This window comes from Lycorma delicatula, chromosome 2 (assembly GCF_047948215.1).
Source record: "Lycorma delicatula isolate Av1 chromosome 2, ASM4794821v1, whole genome shotgun sequence".
Lineage (NCBI taxonomy): Eukaryota > Metazoa > Arthropoda > Insecta > Hemiptera > Fulgoridae > Lycorma > Lycorma delicatula.
This window is the reverse complement of record NC_134456.1, coordinates 36874248-36893528: the sequence shown is the minus strand read 5'-3', so window position 1 is coordinate 36893528 and position 19281 is coordinate 36874248. Positions and strand designations below refer to the sequence as shown.

Sequence of the window (19281 nt, the reverse complement as noted above, 5' to 3'; positions counted from 1 at the left end):
TCCTAATTTGATTTTATATATTAGTGTATCTACATGTACTTTTTAATTAGATATTTTATTTTATTTTTTTTAGGCACAGGCAGTAAATAAGGATGAAAAATCAATCACATACCGCAGTTTAGATGGACCTAAAGAAGTACACAGACACATGTTGGCAAATGGAATTAACACTATGGAAAAAATGTTTCTGTATGTAGTGAAACAATTTCCACAGAAGCATTGTCTAGGAACTAGAGAAATAATTGCTGAAGAAGATGAAGTTCAACCTAATGGAAGAATATTCAAGAAGGTATATATATGATTTTTAATTATTAACTTTAGAATATGTTTCTTTTGGTTGACCGAAAGGTTGTTGGTTTAGTTGACATGAAATCCTATTCCCTTATAACGGTTAAGAGCATGTATTTTTGGCCATCAGTTGATCATCAGCATATGATCAACTAGCTTTGGACTCCACATACCACTGAAACATCTTGTGTGACAGGAGATACCTCAGTAACATTTTTTGAATGTTTTACTAAAGTTTCTGTCTACATACTTTTCTCAAAATTTATTCTAACTTCGATGCAAATTCATATTCCTTTATTGTATCCATCCCATTATTTACCAGATGTTGCATGCACAATGGCAAGCAGCAACCTATATTAATTTCCAGTATAACTTACAGCTTATTTTTATTCTGTTAACACATTGTTACATGCAAGTATTATTACAAAGTGGTATGTTATGCTAATACTGTTACCAGTTTAGATTATTACTAGATTTATTATAGAAAATACATGAGTATAAATGAAAATACAATGATATGGTTTTAGTTGCCGCATCTTGTAACTTACATAAGTTATTGTATGCTGGGTCATGCTGGAATTTGAATATCTACCAGTAAAGGTGAACTAGTAAAACATTATTGACTACTGTTTCTGAATTTAAAATTAAATTATTGGAAAAGAGTGCAGATGACTAGTCTAGATGCTTGCTATAAAAATAATAACAGTCCCTGTGTGAAACTAGTGAAAATATCACTTGTTGAGTCAAGTATCTCGTGCATTTCAATGGGCTTGGCATGTTAATATGATTTAGTAAATTTGGTTTAGTGGGGAAGGAAACTAGATACCACTTCATTCTTTTTTTAACCTGGTATAGGATATTCTTGAGAATGCTTCATTGTACATCTCATGTACAGTTAAATACAACTGTTTTGTTATTCAGCCACAAAGGAAACATTTTAAGGTATTTTAATGGCAGAAAACTCTATGAAAGTTGTGAAATTATTTAATTTCCTTACAAAGGTAATTTGTCTTTGATTTATCAGTAGCGGTTACAAATGAAGTTTTAAGATCTGTTTCAGCATCATTTAAGGGTTTCCCTAAGTAGAACATATAGTAAATGATACATTTTTGATAGAATTATAAATTCTACCACCATTACAATATTGCTACATTGTAAATTCTAATTTTCAGTATGTGATGGGTGAATACAAGTGGAGAACTTATTCGGAAGTTAACATGTTGGCTACAAATTTTGGTCGAGGACTGAGAGAACTGGGACATAAACCTAAACAGAATATTGTTATATTTGCTGAAACACGAGCTGAATGGATGATAGCTGCACATGGTTGTTTTAAACAAAATATTCCTGGTAATTAATATATGCTTTAAAATATAATGTTGTTTGATAAGTTTAAATAATTTTATCACTTGCGTTTTGATAACAAGAAGTTTAATGAAAGTGTGTCATTTGTATTCTATATCTATTTTAAAGCAAGGCATTTTTCCTCAGCACCAATTAATTTCATTCATATCATTCACTAATTTGTTGACGAGTAACTGTGAGTGATTCCACTTCTGTTCTGTAATTTTATACTATTATAGTTATTCCATTTATACTAAAATATTATTTAGCATTAGAATTGCTTGCACACTTATTGATATCTGAAAATTTGCTAACTAACAGCGCAACTGAAGTCTTTCTGTAATCTATGGAATCGATTCTTTGATTGTTGTACAGAAGAGCAATATCTGTTTGATACTGTTTGCTTTGGACTGATCTCTGAAGTTAGTTTCTTTCATTGCTTCAGATGCCATACTTCTAATGTCACAGGTACCATGAATTCTCTAAAAATAAATTCTATTATGTTTTAATGTTTATTGATACTTTATACATTAAAAATGAAAATTTGATAGAAGTCATACATGTCTCAGATTGATACAATTTTCATTACTCAGCAAGACTACTAGACTGTTATAAAAATGTCTAAAAGTATACAATTAATGATGTCTGAATATTCCAAAATTGAATTCCCATTGGATGTTAAAATTAAACTGGTTGTCATCTGGCACATCCACAGTTAACCAGCAATCTATGATTTTGTTACCCACATCTATCTGTTGTCCATTTTGTTCAGTAGTAATAAAGGAAGATCTATGAAATTTGGAATAAACCTGATTGTTATTGTTCCCACCACTTGTGAGGTACATGGTGCAATTCATTTTTCTAAGTAGGACACAGCTCTGCTTAGATACATTAACTTATACATCATGTTTATGATAATGTAATTGGCTTTACTTTGAAATATAAATGCTACAAATTCAGAGGTGGACCTACAGATATAAATTTTGAAGAGCTCACCATTGTTCTTTCTCTCAAAGATATTTAGCTTACTTAAACATTCCTCTTAGAAGATATTGTGATGCCCTTTGCAACTTAGTAAAAACCAAATCATCTAATTTGCCTAAAACACACAGCATTAACATTGATTTCTCAAGCACTGCAGTAAAGTGGAGAATAACAATATCTTGACAAAATTGTAAAGATAATTGACACGGCCCATACTGTTCTAGAAGCGTTTCTAACATTGTATGCACAGTTGTTAACCAAATAACAGAAAAAATTCAAACTGACAAATACAATAGTTGGGTGTGTAATACAATTTTGTTGAGACATCAGCAGTATGACATTTGAAGAAGCACTGAAAGAAGCTTTAGAGATTAGTCAAAAGCAAATAGTATCAAAAAGGTATTGCTCTGCACAACAATATATGAACCGATTGTATAGATTATAAAAAAAAATGTTGTTGATCTTTCAATTAACAGATTTTCAATCATCATCCTCCAATTTGGACTTGGTCCTGACAGATCTCTTTATCAAGATAATCTCTAGCAGCTATTCCACACCTTGAAACCAAGAAGGAGCTTATGAAGGAATTAATTTAAATTTAATTAATTAATTAATTTTTATTTGGCAGTTCAAAGAAGTACCAAAAGGTAGTGTGTGCAAATCTATTGTTATTGTACAATAAGGGCCTGAATAAGGATTGTGTCTGAATATGGTGAATTTGAATAGTCTTGCATTTTGGGTAGATCATAGGACATTTTTCTTGTAGTTACTTTTTTATATTTAAGTTTGAAAACAACAAAACGAGAATTTATTTTCAGAGATAATTCTAAATGTTTTATACCTGAAAACCTATTGAATTTTATTTAGGTTTGGGTGTTTTAGAGAATGCTAAGAAAATCAACTAAGAAAATGTTTTTTTTAACATTTTATAAATGTTACAGCATTCAGATTAGATGTTTGGCACTTTCTTGTCTATCTTTTCATTTATTTCATCTGACTAGTTAAAATATTTGAAAAAATATATTGATCATAGTAAAAATATCTAGTAAATAAAAATTGTGTTGATGAATCTTACTTATTGTTATCCTGTGTTTTGTACAACAAAACATTAACATAATGTGATATGTAATGGAGAAGACTTAAATAATTTTTAACAGAAATTAGGTTATCCAAAATTTAAAAAAAATATGTAAAATAAAAACTGAAATTTACATAATATTCTGTGCATTATCAAAAATTTCCTCTTGCCAACCTTTCAAAGACAATTTTTTTTCTTGTATATCAATTTTATACATATAATATTGCATTTTTGTATTTTGCTGAATGTATCTTGAATAGAAATAATTAAATTTAATTGTCGTTTTGATATATGTATAAAACATTCTTTATAAATTTAAAATAAAAAAAGGAGTGATGTCATTATGATTTTTTTCTGTTTGTAGTTGTTACAATCTATGCAACTTTGGGTGAAGATGCTATAGCGCATGGAATTAATGAAACAGAAGTTACAGTAGTAATAACAACTCATGATCTCTTACCTAAATTCAAGAATATCCTTCACAAAACTCGAAATGTTCAGACATTGATTTATATGGAAGATCAATTAAAGAAAGCAGATACTAGTGGTTTTAAAGATGATGTTGAAATAATACCATTCCAGACTGTAATTCAGAAAGGTGCAACATCACAGATCGGTAATGATAATCTAAATTAATTACTTTTAGAAAATATTTTCTCTCTTCATAATTAATTATTTAAAAATTTATGTTGTTATTATTATTATTTCTTTAAAATGTTATGAATGTTTACACTTCTCATTACTCTATTAATTGATTAAATGTTACTAATTTTTAATTAAATTATTGAAGTTATGAGTCTACTTCAGTTACATAAATTTCTAACTAAGAATATTAATAATTATAATATTATTTTTTGATGTTATTTCAAACCTCTGTTTTTTTTGTGTTTAATACAACTATTCTTCTACATACCTAGAATCATATTTTTTTATTTCAGAGTAATTACCTTACTTACCGTAGTAATGGTACATCTGTTTGTATGTAAGAGTTTAATTAACCAACAATAATGCAATAAAACATGTGTTAGTAATATCTCTTGATAATAACTTGCAAATGAAAAAAGGTATTTAGATGAAGCAAAAGAAAGCATGAAACTAACTTTCATTAACTACTAAAGCTTACCTTTATTTTTCAATGTAGTAACAATTTACAACTGTATATTTCTTCTGTCAGTGAATCTGTTTACCCCCTCCCATCAATGAACTCTTGTAGTCTTGCCTTGATCCACGTTCTTACTGTTTCCTTCACTTTATCATCCTTAGTGAAATGAACGCTCTTAAGGTCCTTCTAATAGTTCACAAAGAAGTGAAAATTATGGTGGATTTTCAAACGTAGTACACATGTCTTCTCAAATATTTTAATGTGCCTACATGCCATGAATTCATGGTTGTCCCAGCTTCCAGGTACACCAATTCTGTACATATCTTTGAGCTCTAGAATATTTTTAAGAAAGTTGCAAGAATGTTTCTTGCAGAGGATTGTGTTATGAATTTCTTGGATTTTAGTGGACAGAAATACTGAGAAAGAATAAACAAAATTCAGCAAGATTTTTGAGGAAAATATATCCATAAGAAAGCAGCACATACTGCTGTGACTTGTCATTTTGTTCTCCCGTTAAATATTGTTCATTTATTTTAATAATTTAAGTTAAACTTATAAAATTATAATATGTAGTATATTTAAACACATTTTAAGGACAAAAGTAATTAAATTATAATATGCAATTTTTTCTTTTATTTTGAATTATTAATTGAAGTTATGAAAACTTAGCATGAAATTCCAGACAGTGTTAAATTAATGCTTACATTGTGTAGTATTAAATTAATACTTTTAATTTTAATAATTATAAAAAAAGGTGTATGGAGGGGTATGCACATACATGCCATAACCAAAGCACTTTATGAAACAAGGATTGGGTCAAAATCTTACTCAAAGTAGCTGCTCATCCCTCATCTGAAACTTAATTTAAATAATTTGCTTTCTTCATTTATTAATGGCACAAAGACTGGAAAAGAGAATCAGTGACATTGTTTTAAATTCATCTTATATGCCCTCATTTAAAGTTGGAAAAGTACCTTTCCAGAGAAATCTTTCAAATTGAGTTCCAATTTTTATTCTCCTCTAATAATTTTAGATTTGTTTCTTTGAAAACATTGCTGGAGCCCCTATTGAGAATTTAATACAAATTTCCTAAAGTTGGTTTAGAAAGACTGGACTTAATTTTTGTGTGTGTCTGTGTTGTTGTGTGTTTATGTGTATATACACACACATGTGTGCACAAATATATATATATATTATATTTTATTCCCAGTCATGATTAAATTATTTCACGATTGAGGATGCAGGATCCTGTAAAAGTACTTTCATGATGCATTAAGGTAAGATATGTCATCTCAATATTCTGTACTAGGTGATTTATTTAATATAATTTAAGAATACAGAGGAATAATATAAATCTTAAAAAAGATTAATTTCACTGAAATATATATGTAAACCTAATTTTTTTATATGAGTCCATGCCTTCTATTATTATTATTATGTTAGGTTAGCTCCACTTTTATAAATAGCCGATCACAATTCCACTTCTGCATTCAATTGACTAGTTCACTATATTTTGATTTAAAGTATATTATTAATAAGTCTAACAAGACCTAAGCGTAGCAACATTTGTGAATCAACTTATCCTTGTCAGAAAACCTGGAAAGTGCACTTATTAATTAAATTAATTAATGAAAATTTTAAAAAATAGTCTTCAATATTCTTTTTTTAATTGATCAGTGAATATTTGGTCATTAAATATATTTTCATTAGGAGACATTATTGTTAAAAGTAATTGATGATCATGGAATATTCAGCAAATAAGAACAAAATGTTTCATACTTCTTACATTAGTAACAAGCTAAGTTATGCCCACCTTTGATCCAGGTACTAGGTCTTATCCGTTAAAAAATAGATTTTTTTTAATAGATTAATAGACCTTATTTTATGGGATAAAATCCAGTTCTCAACTACTAGGCCAACAAAAAATAGTCAATGAGAATTATGAAAAATAAGTTATGAAAGTTTTTTTTTAATTTATTAGTCTTGATTTTTGGTTTTGTAAAATCATTAACTAAAATGCTTTCCCTGCAAGTAATTTAGAGAACTATTCTGAACTGAACTTTGAATTCAATAAAAAAAAATCCCAAGAAAGGTAGAACTCCATTCTTTAGTTAATTTTTTTTTTTTTAATTCTGTAGAAAACATAGTCTCATTTTTGTTTTTAATTTTTTTGAAATGTCTTGCTAAATGATAAATTTATCATCTTTTAATAATTTAAAATTAGAAAAATATTTTGGTAAGATCTTTCAAATTGAGTTCAATCTTTGTTTTCCTCAAAAAATTTCACATTTGTTTCTTTAGAAACACAGCTGGAGCCCTTACTCACAATATAATAAAATCTCATGTGTTAAACTTCCAACATTTACCACTTCCCTAATTCTTATATTGCAAGTTAATTTACATACTCTTTTTATTAGTCACTTTCTATTTATTTATTTTTAATCTTTGTTGTACAGAAAATGTTCCACCTACTGAAGAAGATATTGCTATCATTATGTATACAAGTGGATCAACAGGGGTACCAAAAGGAGTACTTTTAACTCATCAGAACATGATGAGCACAATGGGTGCATTTTCTGATAGTGTTTCAATTCTTGATGATGATGTTTTTCTTGGTTTTCTTCCTCTTGCTCATGTATTTGAACTTCTTGCTGAATCTGTATGCCTGCTTTGTGGTGTTTCTATTGGCTATTCTACACCTTTAACAATGATTGATTCATCCAGTAAAATAAAGCGTGGCACTAAAGGTGATGCATCTGTTTTACATCCAACCTGTCTCACTGCTGTTCCCGTAAGTTATTATGTATATATAAATATATATATTTATATTTTTAGTTATAATTTATAATCAAAGTTACTCACTTAGTAATACGTGAAATTAGTAAAGTAAAAGAGGTGGTATCAGATTTAATTCTTCCTGAATAGTTAATCATTCAAAGATACTATTTTCATTTAAGTGAAATATAAATTCATTCTGCCCTTTTTCAGAGGCTCAAAAATACATTTAAGAGGATAGTAACTAGGGTTTATTTTATTAAAATGCTTCTAGTGTATTTTAATATTTTGAGATTATTTTATGTTGAATTGTACTAAGATTTTGGAGGCCTCTAAAACTTTTCTATAATAATTCAGATTTATGTAATTTACATAGTTTATATTTACTTGCTAAATAGTTAAACCCTAAACTGGGCTTTTTGTACAGCCTCCAAATTGAAAGCATAACCTCCAGTTAAGCATTTAAAGTAAACCGTTAGAAAACTACTCATGAGGAAGGAATCGGTGATAAGGAAAAAAGGGATGGATAGTGAGAAAGAGATGACGTACCCACTAGAGGGACCATAAAGCAAGGTAAACAACCAAAAGGCTACTCCTCCCACTCATTAAATCGGTCATACCAAGTTAAGAGATCAGGTAATCTTATCCAGGATGTGAACAGTATGTTGATAATAAATGATTCTGTGCTGAACTGCTCAAATAAAGGTGTCCCAAAATTCACGCAAGAAGTAATTTTGATAGAAAACACAGGTTTTTTATTAAAAATTGTAATTTTTTTATTGATTTAAATATGTGTGGAATATATTTTAAGATTAAAATATGTGTGGAGGAGCATATCAGGTAGATGGCCTCCATGGCTTTGTTGGCACATATGCACTCTTGTCAAAATTTTCCATGACTGTTGCATAAAGTGGCTGAATTTTGTTGATACAGCGCTCAATTTCCTCCTTCAAGGCGTTGGTGGCCGTGGGCTTGTTGGCATAAACCTTAGACTTCAAAAAACCCCAAAGAAAAAAGTCCAATGGCGTTAAGTCACATGATCTGGACAGCCAGTTGTGATCACCAAAGCGGGAAATAACACTACCAAGAAATGACTCATGCAGTAACTGAATTGTTTCTTGGACTGTATGGCATGTGGCACTATCTTGTTAAAACCACACGTTGACCATATCCATATCTTGCAATTTAGGCACAAAACTGGATTATCATATTGCGATAGTGAGCACCATTAACTGTTATTGCCTGACCAGCCACATTTTTGAAGAAGAGTGATCTGATTATGTCTCCAGCCCAAAGTCCGTACCAAACAGTGACTCATGGATGCATTTGTTTCTGAAAAAATTGATAAAAATAAATAAATAAAAACGGATAAAAATTTAATCACTTATGGATGTTCTGAATCCCAAATTTTTTAATCTCTTCACAGTTGATGGAGTTAAATCAATATTCCAACGGGGATTTTAAATGAAAATTGTGAACCGTAGCTGCCAAACCTTCATTATTTTTTAAAAAAATAATGAAGGTTTTTTTTTTGCTTAACAATGAAAACGCATTGTTCTTCATGTAGCACTTCATTTTTAATAACCCTGAACTGTCAGCTGCCATGCTGTCTTTTTTTTTTGTTGGCAACACTTTACTGCACAAATGGTGCAAAATTCAAATTTTGCCTGAATTTTGGGACACGTAATATATGTAAAAAAGAAAAAAATGACTTCCTTCTGAGCCATCTGAGAACAGGAGACTTCTTAAGGATTCCATTGACTATTCCAATATGTGTCGTATAAAATTCATAATCTAATTAAAAATCATCAGGCGGTTCCTAATCATGGAAATGATTATCTATATTTTCCTTATTATAATTGTTGTATTAATCTGCTTTGGTTTTCTGTTACAGTTAATTCTAGATAGAATTTATAAAGGAGTATATGATAAAATATCTAAAGCATCTCCATTTAAGAAAGCTTTATTTGAATTTGCTTTTAATTACAAAAGGCAGTGGATGAAACGGGGATTCACAACACCATTTATTGATAGGTAAGAATGCCTATTTTACAATAATAAAGCTTATCCAGCTTTATTATTGTAATTACAAAATATTATTTTGCAACTATTCCACTGTTTATCTTTTATTATTTAATGTAATACAGTAAAATTTCCCATTAATAGACACAGCTCGGGAACAACAATCTGTCCATTATTCAAAGGCATCTGCTGTTCAGAAAAATGTGAATATTGTATTATGTTCAGTTATTGTATGGAAAAAATACTTCGAAAAAAAAAGTATTGTGTATTTATTTCATCTAAACTAAAATTTAAAAAAAAGTTTCTAATTAGTATGGCTTTGTAAAATTCAAGTTTTTTTTATTGTTTTTCTGAAGATAAAATAATATTGTGCTACTGTAATTGACCAATAAAATACGAGAATAAATTTACCATACTATACTAAATTGGAATAAAAACAATGTAAGCTACAAAAATATTAAACAAATAAGCTACAGTGTATAAGAATATTAATCAAAACACATTTATAAAAAATAATGTAAAAATCAAATACAGTTATATGTACAATTCATTTATGTAGATGGTTTAAAATAGCTGTCTATTTTAGTTTGAACCAAGTCCTGGTACATATTTTTTGTAATCAGCAACGGCTCTTCTGATAATCCTTTTTATAAGAAATATTGCTTTAATTTTCTAACCTCTTCTCTTGTTTCCTTCCTAGATTGTAAATTCAGATCATTGTCGTTAGTTTTGGAAGTAGTCCAGTCTGAGGCAACAACAAGCTCAAGGATGTCAGTTGGTACATCCTCTATGTTGAGTGTGTTGTCAGTGTTCAGGTATTTTTTGTAGTTTCCAAATTGTTCAATAATTTCTTGTAATCCACTCTGTTCCACACAGTTTTCATTCAGTTCAGTAAGATTTTCATTGTCAGAACTGAAGTTAATTTGTAGAGGTATTATAATACCTGTTTTTACAAAATAATTTCTCATTGTCGTAGTAGTAAATTGCTTTAGTTATATGAATCCATAAAAGTCCATCAACACATTAATGCTTTTAGAAAAAGCTCAACAGCATCTGTAGCTTTCATTGTTGACTGTAAGTACCATAACACCTTTATTCTCTACTGAATTTTAAAGTTCTGAATGATCCTCTGATCAAATGGTTGACATACTGCAGTAGCATTTGGGGGAGAAAATATCAGTTTTATATTTTCTAAGTTAATGTTAAGGTGGGATTTTGCAGTGTCCAAGAATAGTATGACTTTCCTATTTTGCCTTCCCATTCTGTGACCAAAACTTAACAACAGTCAGTCCATAATTATGTCTTTTGTCACCCAAGATTTTTTATTTGCATACCATTCAATTTCTAATGAATTTATGTTAATGCCATTTAAACATTGTGACTTAGCAGCTTTGTTGATTATTAGTGGCTTTTCAGATTCACCTCACATATTCACAGCCAGTGTAACAGTCAGTCTTTCTTTTGATATTTTCCTCCTGTACAGTTTTCCTCTTTCAAACACGTTTCATTGAGCAAAGCCCAGAAAAAAAGACCAGTCTCATCATAATTAAAAATGTTTCTTTCAGTATAATTCACGTATATTTCATTTAACTTTTCCTTCCATTCAGATACCAAATTCTCATCTACAGCACCAGCATTAACACAGTTTTATATGAAATGTTAAGTCTAATTTAGAATTTATCTAGCCAACCCCGTGATGCTTTAAACTCATTGAAACAGAGTTCTTTAGCAATTTCTAGAAGTTTCTCACATATCAAAGTTCCAGAAAATAGAATGTTATTAGCACAAGCCCTGCAAAACCACTCATAAGACAAATTGTCAACCGGTAGGCCTGGCATTTTAGGAGATGCACATTTGCTTTACTGATTGTTATTTTTGGTTCATGACTTAAGGATATCAAGTTTGCTTTTTAAGATATCGCTTCTCTGAGTTTTCCTGCCATCAAAACATTTTGAGATATTTTAATTTGCTGTAACAGTGATTGTAATGATTTTTATAAAATACAAAAAAAATTGAATGTACAGTAAATTTAAACATAGAAAATGTACAAGAAAAAATACAGTACTATACTGAAAAACAATATTACATGTGTACATATACAGTATACACTTGCACAGCAACTGATGAAAAATCACTGTGAATGATGAATTGATTGAAATTGTAACATCAGTGTTTAGACATCAGGAATTTTAATATCACTTTACGGAAGTGATGCAGTTCACAACAGATAAACAAATTATGTCATTCTGAGTATAAAATAAAACAAGGTGAATTATAATTTTTATTTCTGCTGTCTGTTTTTCACAACTGAATGAACAGATTTTATAGGTAAATTCATTGTCGGCGTTCATTATTGAAAAGTATTTTATCCATTAATACCACTACAAAACTGCCAGGGAATAAAAAGTGTCCAGTATTAAGGGGAAAATATTATTGGGAAGTGTCTGTTAAGGGAAGTTTCACTGTATTATCTTTAATCTCTTTTTGTTTAAAACAATTCTTTCTGCTGTTGTGTGTATATTTACATAGTTTACTATTACATAGTTTACTATTACATACATTTAAAACTAGTGTGTAATAATTGTACTGTTTGAGAGTATGGAGAAAATAGAACACATAACTTTTGGTTAATGTTTATCCAGAAATTTGATACACGTTTCTTTTACATATGCCACATTATATTTAGAAATATTAAAAATATCTTGAAAGATTTTAAATGCTTTAATATTAAATTATTCAGGATTGTAGTGTGAAATGTTGATTTGGATTGATAAAGGAAAATATAAATCTGTATATTTTTAGTTTAGATAAAATGCCATCGTAAAATGAACATTTTGTATTTTTAAGCTTAAATTGCCACTTACAATGAGTACATATGATGGAGATCTTGTAATTTATAATTTCTTCTTTTTTTATGATGAAACTGTTTCTGAGTAAGGGTGAGAGGAATACCAATTTCTTTTTTTGTATTGGTTTATTATATAATTTTCTTGAAAAATTTAAATATTTTTAGTTAAGTTTCTCTGAATTTTTATTATGTATAATAGATATAACTTCAGCTTAAACATAGTTTGTTTTTGTAAGCTTGGAACTTGTTTATTTGAAGATGAATAATATTAATTGAAAATAATTAAATTTTCAAATGAGTTAAGTTACACAGCAGTCTTTTAAAACTTAATTTAATATTCAGTATTCCTAATTTAATATTCTAATGTTTTAAACAAATCAAATCCAAAGGAAAAAATATTGAGACATTGAAAAAGTACCACCTTGTTTTTACTGGTAGCAGGAAATCCAGCATCAAGTATCTGTCAAATAATGTTCCCATAATGTAGATAAGAGTTCTAACATGTTAAAAAATTAGAAAAGAAGACTTTATTCAAGCAATGATGAAAATAATTTTTCATGAAACAATTCCAAATATTCCTTGCAATTAATTTTTGCCAATGAAAAGTAGACAACACATTCTCTTAACAATATTTATAACATACGACATCATTATCTTAACAAAACCACATATCCTCCTTGGATATGTTCAGTGCAATATTTCCAAAGCAATTTGATTTTAAAAGGATGTTGAGCAATGTATATTCTCCTTGTTATTGTAAAAATTTAGTCAAAAACAGAATGTTAGTTTAAGGATGGTAAACACATTTAACAATTAATTTTTTTATGTACTATTTTTGTGTGGTAATAGAAAGTAATATTACTATATGAATGAATACATACATACTTAACACACATGAATTTTTTAAGACATTTGTCAATGAGTTCAAAGTTTCATGTCTAATTTAATATGAAAAATGCTACACATTTGCAAAGATTTGATAATAGACTTCATGCATTTTTGCACTGAGATGATTAGATTGAATTATCTAATGTCAAAAAAGTTGTAAGATTTCCAATTCATCCTTATAACTTGATATGAATGAACAGAACTGTTATTGTTTAATAGATATTTGTGTACATTTTTACACTTTTCAGTATTACACTATGCATAATTTATTTTAGGATAAATATAACTGTCTTGTATTGTATTTCTATTGCTTGTTATAATTTATTATTATTACTGATTTAAAAGAAAACTTTTTATATGTTTAGATTGGTATTTCAACAGACACGCCAATTAATGGGGGGAAAATTGAGATTAATATTGACAGGTGGTGCTCCGTTGTCTCCTGACACACATGAACTAATCAAAGTTTGCTTATGTGATCTTGTCATTCAAGGATATGGTCTAACTGAAACATGTTCATGTGCTACTGTTATGGATTGTAAGTTAAAAGGAATTATAATTTTATCTCACTAATTATCTTTTAACATATCTAGGCAGTGGTATTAATTAATTAATAGCATTTTATATTAACCTTATCATTTAGAGAATTATAGTTTAACCATTATCGATTAAATTATGGAATTAGAGTGGAAAATTCTCATCCAAATTAATTTTTTTGTGCTGCCCCTTCATATTTTTACTTCCTTATATGAAGTAAAGGAAATATTGTGATGGTGAAAAATTTCAGATTTCAATAGAAATATCCATTTTCACCATCCCTAAATCCATTTTCACCAGTTTTGGCATGATATCTGTACATGAGTATGTGCATATGTATCTCGCATAACTCAAAAACTATTAGCTGTAGGATGTTGCAATTTTGGATTTAGGACTGTTGTAACTTTGTACACCTCCTCTTTTGATTGCAATCGACTGGACCAAAAGTTGTCCAGTCGATTGCAATCAAGCTCAAAATCTTGGATTTTGAACTTTTTCTTTACTGCAGTAAGTCCTCATTGAGAGCTTTTCAATGATATACCATAAGTGGTATTTATTTTCATTGGTTCTAGAGTTATAGCCAAATAAAATTTTAATTAATGAAATATTTGGAACTTACAAGCGGAAGGCATATCGGTTCAAATCAGACTTTATCTATATATTGACTTTGTCTTATTTTTATATATTGATTTATTAATAATTAACCCCTGATTATAAAAATTTGCTTACAATAATTAATAATTCAATAATAACAATAAATTAAAAAAATGAAACAATATCAGAAGACATTAATGAAATAAAATATGTACTTTTCATTTTAAAAAATGTATATATGTAATTTAATAGGCGTACAAGGAAGTCATGTGATGTCCACATCAGATTTTTATTTTTTAAATTAGGATTTAATCAGGGTTAATTTTAGAGATTTTACAATAGGGCACCTGTATAGTGAATTTACATATAGTATTTGTACATCACCCTAAAAATCTTTAATGTGGTCTGTATTGTGAATGGAGATTATTTTTCAGTTTTCTTCTGATAAGGTAATGGCTGCACTAATGTACTGTTTAATTATAAAGTTGCTAATTTTTTTTCATTAGTTACCTCTCTTAACATCCATTGTATACAGATGGTAAAGCTAGTAATCTTTACCATAGTAGTAGTAATTTTAAGTGTAAAATTTCCTCAAAATATTATCAGAACATTATTGGATTATTTTTCATGATTAATTTTTCTTACAATGAATTATGCAGTTTTAATATACAATACTGTAATAATTGTCCAAGATAATCGTTGGTGAAAAATTATTTTTAATTACTTTTTTCTTAATTTATATCATGATGCAAGTTAATTTACTCCTAAGGTCAATTTCAGTGACATTAGTGTTGTCATTAAAATTAACAATTTTTGTTGAGTTGGCCCAACAAAAGGAAAGAACAAAATGATACTTTTGTATGTATGTGTATAAATTGCTTTTAGAAAAAAAATCTTCAATAAAATACTGCTTCTCTCAAAATTGCTAAAAAAAGTAAATAAAAAAAAAAGTTCATCTCTATATATCTAATCCCTATATATCCTATATATCTAATAAAGAAATTGTAATACAGATTGATATATTTCATTTAACTCTCAGGAAAATGAAATGGGAAATGATTGTAAAACAACTTGTTTAGAATTCAGCAAAAAATTGTGATTTTTTTCGTCCTTTCCAAAGCTTAAAATGAGACTTTGAAGGAACAGATGTTTGTGTTGAACTAGACTGTATAAATATTGTTTTAAAATTACTGTTACTGTGAAATTTTATGAAATTTTTTTTTATTAAATTTAATTTGATTTTGGTAACACAGTTCATTGTAGGTGGACTGTGGAGCTCAATTTATTAAATTCAATAAAAAATAAGGAGTACCTTTGTTTACTGAACTATTATATTATTTGTTTTTTTTTAGTACCCTGTTGATGGTTTTTTATGTGGCTTGATTTATTTCTATTACTTAATATTTGTTGTTTTTTTTTTAGGTTATGACAGAACAACTGGAAGAGCAGGTAATCCGGCTACAGTTTGTGATATTAGATTAGTTGATTGGGATGAAGGAAACTACAGAGTTACAGATAAACCATTCCCACGTGGAGAAATTGTCATTGGTTTGTGTATTTTTGCATTATACAATTTATTTAAAGTATTTTGTACTTACAGTAGAGTGTAATTTAAGCCATCAGAGTCCATACAATCAATTTAGCTTGTATATAGTTTGTGTACAATGCATATATATTTCTAAATTTCATTTAAAAAATTATAAATCTGAATTTATATTTGTTTAAATTAATTAAATGCATGAAAAAAGTGATGAAATTATAATATTTTGATAAAGTAAGACATTAATTGTTTACTAACTTTAATTTACAAAAATGTATGGGAAAGTGACCATTTGTTAAGATAACAAAAATAAATAATCTATAACTTCACCTAAAATTGGATGCTATTGTTTACTGACATCTTCAAATTTCATTACGTTGTAATATAAAAACATTAAACATTTATGTTTTAATAAAAAAAGGCAAGTGTGAATTAGAGAACTTGAAATAGCTTTTGTTAATCCTTATTAAAGCTTTAAGATAATTCTTTAAAATAGCTGTTTTTAATTTACCCATTAGAGATAATTTTGAATTTATGGTATTCCTTAAATTTCCAATAAGATTTTGTTGGCTTAAATTTCCAATAAGGTTTGTTTTCCACTCAGTCTTGTTTGTTCATTCTACTTGGTTTCATTCCTTCTTTTTATACTTACATTTGATGGATTAAGCATGATGATTTTTTTTTAAGCTGAACTGTCATATTGAAGAATATATAGAGCAGTTTTTCTCTTCTTTTTTTTTAACCGTAATATGTATTAATTTATATAATAATGATAATAATTCAATTTCTTATTGGAATTAAGTTATACTTCCCACTTAAAATGTGTGTTATTCCCCATTCTCCCCTAAATGAGAATTAGTGCCTCCCATTTTTAACAGTATACAACTTATGTTTAAGAATCATAATTGTGTTTTGCATTGTTGAAATTAAAAACTTTTGACTGTAAAATTTTATCTGAAGTTAATCATTTCAGTCATTTGCCTATTAGAGGAAGTTTAACTGGCTAACAATTTAAACATTATTAACAAACACCTTCGTATCACTATACAAGGGTGTTTGTTAATAATGTTAATGTTTGTCAATGTAATGTCAAATACTACTCACTGCATTTCTTCCAGCAATTCAGAGTAGACCAGTGCTTATGAAAAGAATAAAAAATCATGTGATTCTCAATGAAAATTTTGATTTTGTGCTACATCCTTGTTTTTATGTAACTTCTGTGAAGCATCATTATAAAATTCTGATATCCAGTTACAGGACTGCTGTGGCTAAAGTAATTAACATGTAAAACCACCTTTAATACTGTACAAGATAACTAATGCCAAATTAAAGAACTCTGGCAAATATAAGAACTATTGAAACTGTCTAAAATGAATCATTATATAATCACCTTAAGAAAATAAGACACCAATTATTAGTGTTGAGGAAATGAGGGAGTACATCAATAGGTAATTTAAGAGTATATGCAGGACCATCACATCTTTAATGCTCAGCAATCAGATTCATTTGCCAAACTCCACTTTACCTAGATCTTAAACTAGGATGAACTTGCCTGGATGAACTTATCCAAAACAAAGATGTCTTATTCTCCCAATGCAACCAGATAAAGAGAATTTGGATCCATAAGCTCCTAATTAGCGCATATATCAGGGGTCCAAATATATTGTAGTTTTGAATTACACGCAAATTTTCATTTCAGGAGTAGTTGACGAGTGAGATATCTATGGCATGGGGATGAACTTCGATCAATTTGCAATTTCAGTTAGTACTTACAGGCAAGTGTCAAGGACATTTCATTGCGGCAGAGATAGCCAATGCGCATGCTGTGCATTATTTATTGTTACGACTACTTATGACCACACTAAATGTATAATAGTGACATCTTGTGGAGAGTAGGGAAGTTAAGTGAGGACGTGACAAAGCTACAGTAGTACAGCGATGTGAAAAATGAAATATAGTGTGACTAGTATATTTTGTTACTATAACTTCTTAGTGAAAATACAGCGTGTTTAATTGTGAGTTTAATTTAATTAAAGGTGTCTTAAACATAAATCCACTGTATTTTGTGTACTCAGAACCCTGCTGTTAATAGTATTAATTGGCATTATTGATTTAAGTTACACCCCTTTTGTGTGGATAAGTATGGAAAAGAAATGAAAGATAGATAGTGAGTGTAGAACATTTAAAGAACAATGGGGATATCAATATTTTGTGATTGAGTCAAGTAAAACTGCGATGTGTATAATTTTTAATGAAACAATATCAGTCCTCAAAGAATAAAATATAAAACAACATTATGAGACCAAACATTCTCAGAATTACTAACAAATTTAAAGGAAGCCTATGGGTTAAAAAATATGAATCTTTGAAATGGAAGTTGAAATCTCAGCAATTCTTGTTTAAGAAAATTAAATGCTGAACAAGAAGGAGCAACTCATGCTAGTTTTCATGTGGCTCATTCAATAGCAAAACATGGGAAACCATTTACTGATGGTGAATTAATTAAGGATTGCAGCAGCAGAAGAAATGTGTCTAGAAAAGGCTAATTTATTTAGAAACATCAATTTATCAGTAAACACCGTGGCTCAGAGAATAGATAATATTGTAGAAAATATATTTAAGTCAATTGTCTGACAAAAATCAACACTTTAGAGTGGTTCTCTCTGGCTCTGGATGAGTCAACAGATGTTTCAGATACTGCTCAGGTGTTACTTTTTATTCGAGGAATAGATCAAAATTGTGAAGTGTATGTAGAGCTTCTTGACATTCATAGCACTCACGGCACGACCACTGGAGAAGATATTTTTAAGGGAACGCTGTTGACAAAAAACAATCTTCAGTGGAAAAACTTGAAGTGTATCACTACTGATGATGGCAAAAACATGTGTGGAAAAAATAAAAGTGCTCTCGTATCAAAGGACGTAGAAAATTACATTTGTTCAAAATCATTAATCATACAGTGCATCATCCATCAACAGTCTTTGTGCAGAAAACATTTGGATTTGTCAGAATTTTTGAAGCCAGTAATGTCAACTGTTAATTATATCAGATCACATGTGCTCAATCATCATCATTTCTGCGAGTTTACTTAAGAGATTGGAGAAAATGACCTACCATACTACACTGCAGTACGCTGGCTTAGATGCAGAAATGTTCTAACACGATTTTTTGAGCTCCAAGCAATAATCAAAAGTTTCTTAAATGAAAGGAATTGTCCTCTAGCTGAGTTATAAAACAATGAGTGGTTACTAAAGTTACAGTTTTATACAGATTTAACTATA

At 28.9% G+C, this 19281-nt stretch overlaps 1 protein-coding gene across 2 annotated transcripts in view; it reads left to right on the top strand.

Moving 5' to 3' along the window:
• Positions 1–19281, top strand: part of Acsl (Acyl-CoA synthetase long-chain) — a 163786-nt gene that overhangs the window by 130046 nt on the left and 14459 nt on the right. For both annotated transcript variants that reach the window (XM_075358699.1, XM_075358698.1), the window contains 7 exons: positions 74–289; positions 1461–1638; positions 4059–4310; positions 7253–7587; positions 9466–9605; positions 13695–13867; positions 15883–16008. In XM_075358699.1, coding sequence (XP_075214814.1) covers positions 74–289; positions 1461–1638; positions 4059–4310; positions 7253–7587; positions 9466–9605; positions 13695–13867; positions 15883–16008 — 1420 coding nt within the window. The remainder of the gene's footprint in view (positions 1–73; positions 290–1460; positions 1639–4058; positions 4311–7252; positions 7588–9465; positions 9606–13694; positions 13868–15882; positions 16009–19281) is intronic.